Raw genomic sequence first — 10,512 nt, 5'->3', positions numbered from 1 at the left:
GATGCCCTGGGGGTAAGCAGATAAACATAAAATTTTCATTTTTGGGTGAACTATCCCTTAAAGCCATTAAGAGTTTTATATTGTGACATTATTTTTATGACAATTATGCACAGACAAAATTCTTATTAATATAATTTGAAAAAAGGTAATTTTCAATACTGTAATTATTTAGTTGTATTATTTAGGAAATATTTATATATCACTATAGATAGATAGATAGATAGATATACAGACAGACATTAGATAGATATTTTTAATAATATGTTTTCTTAACGTAATACTTTATTTGATAGTCATGAAAATAATCTTACAATGCAAATGTAAAGCATTGTAGAAAAAATGTCCAAACACAGGCTTAATTTTCTTTTTCCATAACTTATATTTTTCCTTCAATTATGTGATTTACACTGACACGTCCGGCGGGTTCTCACCTTCAGCACCTGCTCTAGGTTCTCCAGTTTGCCTTGGAGCTCAGTCCTCTCCAACAGAGCACAATCTCTCTGCACTGTCACAGTGTACAGAGCCTCCTGCAGCTGTTCATACTCGCTTTTCACCTGATAAAGAGAGAGAGAGAGAGACAGAGATGAATCAAAAACGTCTTCAGTCTTACACTGTTTGCCCTCTGACCTGTTAGAAAGGTAAAAGCTCATTCTATTCTGCCAAAAAAAAACATTTTAGGTTTTTAGATTACAAAAACACACGGCCTAATGGTTTGCGCACATGTTTGACACACTGGTACTCATACAAATGACACATTTCTAGGTCCCATTCGCCCATAATTCCCTGTTCTCTGTCTCTTTAGGCCACATTTATTAAAAAATGAAGTATGATTTTATTTCATTAATGTCACAAGGATAAAACAAAAAAAGTTTACTTAATTTACTTCATACCAACTATTAAAGGGATAGTTCACCCAAAAATGAACATTTGATGTTTATCTGCTTACCCCAGGGCATCCAAGATGTAAGTGACTTTGTTTCTTCAGTAGAACACAAATGGAGATTTTTAACTCAAACCGTTGCAGTCTGTCAGCCATATAATGTAAGTGGATGGGAATCACGGCTTTGAGAATAAAAAAAACATACACAAACAAAACCAAATTAAACCCTGTGGCTCGTGACATCACGCGCCGGCTGTTAGGAAGAACGCGCTCAGGACAGACAGTTTGAAATTGACATTGCGGTGAAAATCAGAGGTAAAAAATGATATAAATACTGTTCAGTTTCTTGCACAGACCGATCGTTTTGTGTCTTTACACATCAATGTATCGTCACGAGCCGCAGGGTTTAATTTGGTTTTGTTTGTGTATGTTTTTTTAACTCTCAAAGCCGTGATTCCCATTCACTTCCATTATATGGCTGACAGACTGCAACGGTTTAAGTTAAAAATCTCTGTTTGTGTTCTACTGAAGAAGCAAAGTCACCTACATCTTGGATGCCCAAGATGCAGATAAACATCAAATTTTCATTTTTCGGTGAATTATCCCTTTAAGGTGAGAGTTTAAACCAGTAGTTATGAGTGTCAAACTTTCTGTGGTGGTTGTCTTTGGTTCTGTAGTAGTGTAGAGGAAAATCATGTATGAATAAGACCATCTGGACCCATGTGGCCACAAGGCTAATAGGTGAAGCTTTCATAAGCTTTTCATAGTTCACAACATCCAGCATGCTTTCATAAACAGCAAGGTCTGAGAGGGCAGCTCTAGAGGCTCCAGGCACATCTGCTCCATTGTTACCTCAGAATATATAAGAGGTTTCTTCAAAGGATTCAATTATGCCATTAAATACCCTGATCAATTGAAAATGACATACTCTGTTTGTCATTATCCACTGATATGCGATATATGGAGTATGTGTAGTCAGCACTCTGCTCTGGGGTGAGAGTCGTGTTTTTAGAGAGCAAGAGCAGAGGGGTTGATGTCCTCTATCGATCGCAGCGTCAGTCATGATAAAAAGCTGAGCTGTCAGAGACAGCGGCAGTACTCACACTCCACGCCTGTCCAGTCTGACACTCATCTCTTATCTGCAACCTGACCTGAACACCCACTGCAACAGCAATTACAGCTGAACACGCTTGTTCTAGAGGAAATATGTTTGAACAATTACACTTGTATTGTTGATTCTTATGACATTCAAGCAGCATGTTGTTGGATAGTGATGATGGTGGTGGTGTGTAAATGACCTTCATGTACAAATTAAAGAGAGCATGATGTCAAGGTTAGGCCATACTTGTTTTTTTGTTACTACTGTGACATATTATGATGGTGGAATGCAAAATCCTTTTTTTAAATACTCGTTTAATATGAAAATTTAACAACTTTTTCCACCTTTGAAAATAACTACTTCTGGCATAACCAAGGCCTTATGGGGAGGTAAAAAATGATATTAACCAATAATGTGAAAATGTATAATTTCACGATTCAACTATATCTGATCAAGCTCCTGCTTTGTTATTTTCAGCTTTACATAACATGTGCTGTGAATGCTGCTTTATTTGTTTAAGGCATTGTGTACCCTGTTTATAAGGCAGTCTAATTCACATTGCCAACATTTGCATACTTTAGGGGGAATATTCATTCTAAACGCAAGAGAAAACTACAGAGACACAGATTAAGCCTAGTCCTAAATGAAAAATGATTTTTAATGGAGAAAACCAATTTATTCAGTAACTCAGTCAGACGCATGGCCTTATGTACACTTAGGAATTGGAGTGTTATTTTAGTATCATTGAGATATAGTTTTTATTAATATTTTAAAGTAGTTTTTATTTTTATTTACATTTTTATATTTTGTGTTTTCACTTTAATTAAAGTTTTAATATTTTTTATATTTGTATTAGTTTTTTTTTAAATGTCTATATAGTTTTTATTAATTTTTTTCATAAATAAAATAAAATAAAAAACATTTAACTGCAATGTCTTAAATCAGTGGTCTTTACCAGGGGAATAATTAATTACTATTTGATCACAATTAATTTTTTTGAAACACAAAACTGTAGTTACATTAAAAAAACACAACATTAATATTACCAAAGAAGAAGTTATAATCAAGGTTTCTTGTCATAAAAGTGTTAAAAAAATGTTCACAACATATTTTGTGATATACGAAGTTTCAAACATTGTCTGAAATAGTACAAGCTATAATAGGTAGGTATTAGAAAGTAGTAAGAGCATTTTATTTAAAATAAAAGAGTCCGCAGTATGCAGTTAAGTGCTAATGGAAGAGATGAGTTTTCAACTGTTTCTGGAATATTGTTAGGGACTCGGCTGTCCGGACAAGGTTAGGAAGATCATTCCATTAGCAAGGAACAGATTTGAATGGCTTTTCAGTGTAAGCTTCATACCAAGATATGTCATTAATACAAGTACGCATGTTATTATAGGCCAGGTGTGAAATAAAACGGTTAATTCTCTGGCAACCTCTCTGCGTACCAAAGGGTCTTTGTTCTAAAAAACATTGAAGACACTCATCTTTAATGGTCCTCCTCTGCTATCCAGTGATGCTGAGCCACAAACAGACTGGATAGACACAAGTTGTGTAGATGGAACAGCTGCCATCTTAATGACTACCATTCTGAGCGCTGGGACAGAGCTGTAGATTCAATGATGTCTCACTCTGTAACTCTGTTTGAGATGGTGGGGGGAGTGGGGGGTAAACTCACAAAATAAGTGATGCATGAAGGACAGTTCTTTTCAAGCAAAAGCAGGCTCACATGACTCAGAGACGTCACACCATTAACTGTTCTCAGTTTAGCATCGTATACTGTAAGGAGCTGTTAGTGCTATAGTCCCAATATAAAGCCTGATTGAAACTTTGCAGGCTGTACATACACTATACTATTTTTTATTTTATACCTCCTTAAACAATATCAAAATGAAGTTTAATTCAAAAAAATTAATTTGATTAGAAGATATATATTAAAGTCACTGTATGTATGAACTGCATTTTTAATGTATTTTAAATTAATAGATAGGAGAGAAAAATTGTGCCTCCCTGCTTCCACTATTCTGGGAAGGTTTTTCGCTAGATGTTGAAACACAGCTGCGGGGATTTACTGTCATTTCCTCCCAAGTTATACTATAATGAGTTGTACTTCTGTATGTGTTTCTTTCTTCTGTTGAACACCAATGATGATATTCTGAAGAATTTTGGTAACCAAACAGTAGATGGTAGCCATTGACTTCCATTGTATTTTTTCGATTCTATGGAAGTCAATGGCTACCGTCAACTGTTTGCTTACCAACATTCTTCAAAATATCTTCCTTTGAGCTCAACAGAAAAAAGAAACTCATACAGGTTTGAAACAACTTGAGGGTGAGTAAATGATGACAGAATTTAATTTTGGATAAAATATCCCTTTAAGCAAGACAAATGCATACAGTATACTACTAGAACTCATAAACCATAAACGATGGGAAGCGTTATACTGTATTCCTTCTAAATAAATACACTTATAGACTTTCTGATGAATTAGAATTACTGGGGTTCCTTTATTTATTCTGTCTTTTCTTTCTCTTGCCTTTCCCTTCTTCTGTATTGCTATCGTCCTCATAGGTACTGCATTCATAAATGACTAATGAGGGAGTAGGGATCCTGTTTTGCAACAGCGTTTGACAACACACCTACTCAAGACATTTTGGATGCGGCCTACCTTCAAACAGCTCAGCAGGAGGACACTGCTCTGCCAGGATGGGATGCCAAGATGTGCCTCCAACTAAACACTGACACAGACATGACTAAAAGATTAACTATAAGCAGGCTACAGGGGTGCTGATGCTAGCAGGCATAAATCTGAGATAACAGATCACACTTGCAGGTGTGAGACAGAACTAGGGGAGATCAGAAAAATGCACATCGAAGGAAGACCAAAGTAGACGATTATAGTTCACAGGTGCAGCATTAGAAGACATAAGCAATGGAGCCCAATGCCTACGTGCTGCTGTATTATATGATTTGCTGTTTTATATTTGAATATATTTGCTAATTTATTCCTGTGATGCAAAGCTGAATTTTCAGCATCATTACTCCAGTCTTCAGTGTCACATAATCCTTCAGAAATCATGCTAATATTCTGATTTCCTGCTCAGAAAACATTTCTTATTATCAATGTTGAAAACAGTTTTGCTGCTTAATATTTTTGTGGAAACCACGATACACTTCCATTCAAAAGTTTGGACTAAAATAAAATGTAAAAAAAAAAAAAGTAAGTGCATTCATATTTTATAAAGTTATAAAATTTTTCAATTTAAAATAAATGCCTTTCTTTTAAATTTTTTTTTCATCAAAGAACAATGAATAAATAAATAATAAGAACCAGTGTTAATGACTAAGTATCAATAATAAATGATAATAACTGAACCCCCCCAAAAATTTGTGAGCAAAACATTTTATATTTACAGATCAGTTCTTAACCACCAGCACTAGAGCATATTAATGAGGAATGACATTTATGGCACAGGTGTTTTTGGTTCAGAAAGTGCAGTGTTTGGTAACAAGAACATAAGTGATATGTTGTGCTGTTTATGTGAGTAATATATGTCTCTTTGATGGCAGCTATGGTCCATCAGTGCTGTGACAAACCAGCACTTGTAAACATGCTGCTGCTCAAGCATGAATCCAATCATGTTTTTTAAATAAAATTCAGCTATTACAAGAATGTAATATCTGCCAGTTCCAGAGAGCAGCACTTCTTCATATCCACTCTTCAGATATGACAGACCCTCTAAGAAAAGTCTTCAATAGTTATGTTGTGTTACACACAAAAATACATGCCACAAACTGACTTACAATGTCTTGTTCAACAATGTTTCTTGACGCTGTCATAATCCGGTCCTTCAGGAAATTGCTTTTCCATGGCTACACACACACAAGACCCTCATCTTAAGATCAACATCACAAGCGATATCAACTTCACTATCCAGGAAATTAAATTTTTACCCCTTAAGGACCAACACACAGACACATAGACTATACAAAGTAGACACATACAAATGGTGGATTAGAAAACCCCCAAAATATAGTAATACCAAGAGATAAAAAGAAGCAGAAATGTGCCCTCTGACTCAGGAAAGCTCCAGTGCTTTCTGGCATTCTATTATAAACCAAAACATGAACACTGTGTATCTGAATACTGCACTATTCTAGATAAAAAACTGCTGAAGGACTCGAAACTGGGTTATTATTGTTACCTAAAACTAAAACATTTTCGTTATTAGAAACAAAATGAACGGTAATAAAAAAAATAAAAAAAAAAGTAAAGTTATTTTATTTCTTGTAGTTGCCAAAGCAACATTTCTCATTTTTGGTTTAGATTTTCTTAAAAGTACTATTAAGTAATTAAAACTAAATCAACACAAACTAATAACTAATAAAAATAATAAAAACTCAACTCAATAACTTAAAATCATAATGTAAAAAAAAACTAAAAACTAATGAAAATGACAAAACATACAACAAAATTAATAAAAATGTAACTGAAATAAAGTGAAAAGATAAAGTATAAAAATAAAATGTATTTCAAAATATTAACAAAAACTACAGTAGTGCATCAATGTACAGTACATCAAATTTAAACCTAATATTACTCAGTAATATTATAATATTATAATATAAAATGCAGATACATTATCTGACAAGGTACAATACGGCTGCTCATACCACTACAGATCCATTCTAAACACATGGAAAGAGACATCTGTAAAGGATTAACTTGTCTGCATACAGGATTCAAGAAGGAGCACAGCTCATCTCAGCTCAGTCACTATTCATGGTATTTAAGATGTTAAATAATGTTGTGCTTTAGCACAGACTCTTTGCCTGTTAAAAGTCATATATTAAAGTACTATCTGCAAAACCTTCTTATTGCTAACAGGTACTCAGGATCCACAATGAGCTTATGGCCAATGGAGAGTGAACTCAGATAATTTACTGGCTACAAATTATTATTGCAGGCCAAAAAAGTGTACTTTACTAATGTAAAAAATACATCAACACTGCCATTACCATTCAAAAGTCTTTGTGTAGCCAGTCCTTCAAACTGACGGCAGAAGGTCTGGGAACCATGGCCGCTTTGAATGGTCAAGGACCGCCCAAGAGGCCATATGACTCATGTTTTGTTTTGTGCCACATCATGTTTAGGGGTAATGGAAATGTCCCCAGAATAACAGACCGGTGTGTAAAACTCTTGGAAGTATTTTAAAGTATTTATAAAGTATTTTACATATTTCACATACTTTTGAAAACCTAGCATTTAGTTGATCCTGATAAATGCTCTTTGTTACAGTTGTAAACACAATGGCTTTCTTCTTTCATGAGAGGGTTTGGCATCACGGCATCTTTGTTTCTAGGCGGAACATTAAAGAACGCGACACACACGTCTCCTGAAAATCCTGTAGAATTCAACCAATCAGATGACGACTTAGAAACTCCTGAAGCATTTCCAATTTCGTGTGCCATATGCATCAGACGTTCAGCCAATGGTCCGTGGGTGTGACGTCTGAGGCTGAGATTAGGGATAAGTAAGACGTTTTCATTTTTTTTAAAGAATACTATGCTCACCAACTCTGTTTTTATTTGATCAAAAATATAGTAAAACTGTAAAATTATGAAATATTATTAGAGTTTAAAATAGAAAATATTTTAAAATATAATTTATTCCAGATTTGGTGCTCAATAAATATTTACTATTATAATCAGTTGAAAAAAGTTGTGCTGCATAATATTTTTGTGGAAATCATGATGCATTTTTTTTCTGGATACTTTGATGAAAAGAAAGTTCAAAAAAACAGCATTATTTGAAACATTATAAATGCCTTTACTGTCACTTTTGAGAAATATAATGCGTCCCTGATGATTTTTTAAATTAATTAGTAGTATTAATTTAGAAAAGTATTAATTTCTTTCACCACCACAATGAAAAAATCTTAATGACCACAAACTTTTGAATGGTAGATTTTTTCGTATGACAAAAAAAGAAGCTTTTCCTTGCATATTTCTGAGAAGTTGCAGTTACCAGTTGAAGTTACTGTCGAAATGTTGTGTAAGACCATCTAATCTCTTCTTAATACTATCTTTGCTGAAACATTACTGAGCTTAGCAGATGTATGTGTAACTGTGATTTATTTACGCTCAAGTCAAACCTTATTCCAGTTTCTCTCCTTTAGCATAAACCAAAATCGCCATGACATTTATATCTTTGCACAAATCCTCCATACTCATAGAGTGTGCATCGATACAGCCATTCAAAGATGAACTCATCAATCTCACGAGTGAGTGGGTGGTCACTGCTGTACTCCAGCGTGGCAGAGGGACTCGCCAGATTGAGTTAGAGGACGCTGAAATGTGTGCCGGGCGGCTCAAGGGCCCCAGCTTTATGAGGAACAATCCTCCAGTTCCACTCAAGTGGCAAAAACACCATTAGTGCTCTCCACCAGGGAACAAATGATAGCACGAGCGGATTACAATGCCATTGTGCGTGTGTGAGTGAGTAGACGATGAGGGTTTACTATCTAGCCGTAAGCCACAATGAGACAGACTGCTTACCTGCTCATACTTTGCTGCCTTCTGGATATCATTGAACAAGCGGAGATTCAGACGTGCTTTCTCCTGCAGAACATGCTGAAGCTCACTCTCCTGTCAACACACACACACACACACACACACACACACAACACAGAAAGGTTAGATTCTCAGTTTTGTGGCACACATTTTCAAACACGCTTGAGTCTAGCAGAAGTACTCACAGGCACACACTGATAAACACACGTTTAGACGGCAGGGTGTATTCCTGGTAAGAGCAGAGAGTTTCTAACACAGCTAGTGTTAGTCAATGCATTATTCATTTTGAGGCGAGCGAGACAGGGAGAGAGTGAGTGAGTGAAGACAGTAAGACAGAGAGAGAGAGAGAGACGTTGCAGCCCATCTGTCTTAGCCAGACTGACACTGAGGGTTTGAACTTCAGTACAGAGATCAGTAGTCAACAGAAATCATGCTGTCTCCACACAACACGTCTAGAATAGTCTACATAGACAAGGAGAAAAAGAACGAAAGAGAGTCCATCACTAAATCAGCATGGCCTAAGTGACATCAATGGAAAAGAAAAGTTGTTTCAGAGGAAGAGGAAATTATTACATTTTGATTCACTGTTATTAAGATATTTTTATCCTGTGGAATAAAATGCTCCAATTAACTGTTCACAGTAAGTGCATATTGACTTCAGTTAATGCTACCTTTGTAATTTATTCCTTTTTGATAAATGTATAAATGTTTGATTATTGTAAATACATTTTGAAAAAAAAATTGAAAACATTTTTTTTGAAAAATTTCTTATTTAGCACGGATACATTAAACTGATCAACTGATCTATCTATCTATCTACACACACACACACTATATATATATATATATTTTTTTTTTTTATTATTTATATTAATTTTGTATTCATAACAGAATCCAGAATTTTTTTTACAACTGTTTCTTGAGCAGCAAATCAGCATATTAGAATAATTTCTGAAGGATCATGTGACACTGAAGACTGGAATAATGGCTACTGAAAATTCAATTTTGCCATCACAGGAATAAATTACATTTATATGTTAAATAGCAAACATTTATTTTAAATCACAACAATACTACTTTTGTTAATGTTTTATTGATCAGTGTGACAACCTTGGTGGACGTTACACTCTTCTTTCAATATATATATTTACAATTATTTTGGAATTTAATGTACTTTACTGCCAAACAATTATTTTAATAAACACGAATACTACTTTTATTTTATTTTTTATAAATAAACATTTAAAAAATAAAAAAAAAATCATGGACCTACGGAATTTAATTTATTTTACTACAATTTAATTTAATTTAATTTTGATTTGTTTATATTCTTTATATTCTTCACATTATCATATTTTACTATTATTTCACAGATTTTGCATTGTATTGTCATACCAATGAAGCACACTAAACTGAAATCAAAATATAATTGAGAGAGACAGACAGAGAGAGGAAGCAAGGCTGAGAAGTACAAGAAAGTAATGCTGATGAGGCACTACCCAAGAGAGGAGAGTAGCACACAGCACATTAGACAGCATGCTGGTTTTTATGATTGAATCATCTGTACACCTTTAAATAGCTCTGTATAATTAGGTTAACTTCTCAAATGATTGGTTAATCTTGAATGCTGCAGGAAACTTGCATACGCCCCCTAACCAAACCCCCATCCTAAACAGCTTAAAGGAACACGCCACTATTTTTGAAAATAGGCTCATTTTCCAACTCCCCTAGAGTTAAACATTTGAGTTTTACCATTTTCGAATCCATTCAGCCGATCTCCGGGTCTGACGGTAGCACTTTTAGCTGTAGCTTAGCATAGATAATTGAATCTGAAGAAGACCGTTACCATCTCGCTCAAAAATGACCAAAGAGTTTCTATATTTTTCCTATTTAAAACTTGACACTTCTGTAGTTACATCGTGTACTAAGACCAACGGAAAATGAAAAGTTGCGATTTTCT

General features: G+C 34.6%; 1 protein-coding gene across 1 annotated transcript in view; it reads right to left on the bottom strand.

Annotated features, from left to right (window-relative positions):
• Positions 1-10,512, bottom strand: part of LOC107684511 (peripheral-type benzodiazepine receptor-associated protein 1-like) — a 113,209-nt gene that overhangs the window by 18,017 nt on the left and 84,680 nt on the right. The window contains exons 5-6 of the mRNA XM_016480783.1: positions 8,538-8,627; positions 432-554 (exon numbers count right to left, since the gene is read on the bottom strand). Coding sequence (XP_016336269.1) covers positions 432-554; positions 8,538-8,627 — 213 coding nt within the window. The remainder of the gene's footprint in view (positions 1-431; positions 555-8,537; positions 8,628-10,512) is intronic.

This window comes from Sinocyclocheilus anshuiensis, unplaced genomic scaffold (genome assembly GCF_001515605.1).
Source record: "Sinocyclocheilus anshuiensis isolate Anshui unplaced genomic scaffold, SAMN03320099.WGS_v1.1 scaffold1, whole genome shotgun sequence".
Lineage (NCBI taxonomy): Eukaryota > Metazoa > Chordata > Actinopteri > Cypriniformes > Cyprinidae > Sinocyclocheilus > Sinocyclocheilus anshuiensis.
The sequence above is the reverse complement of the archived record's forward strand: the minus strand, read 5'-3'. Positions and strand labels throughout refer to the sequence as shown.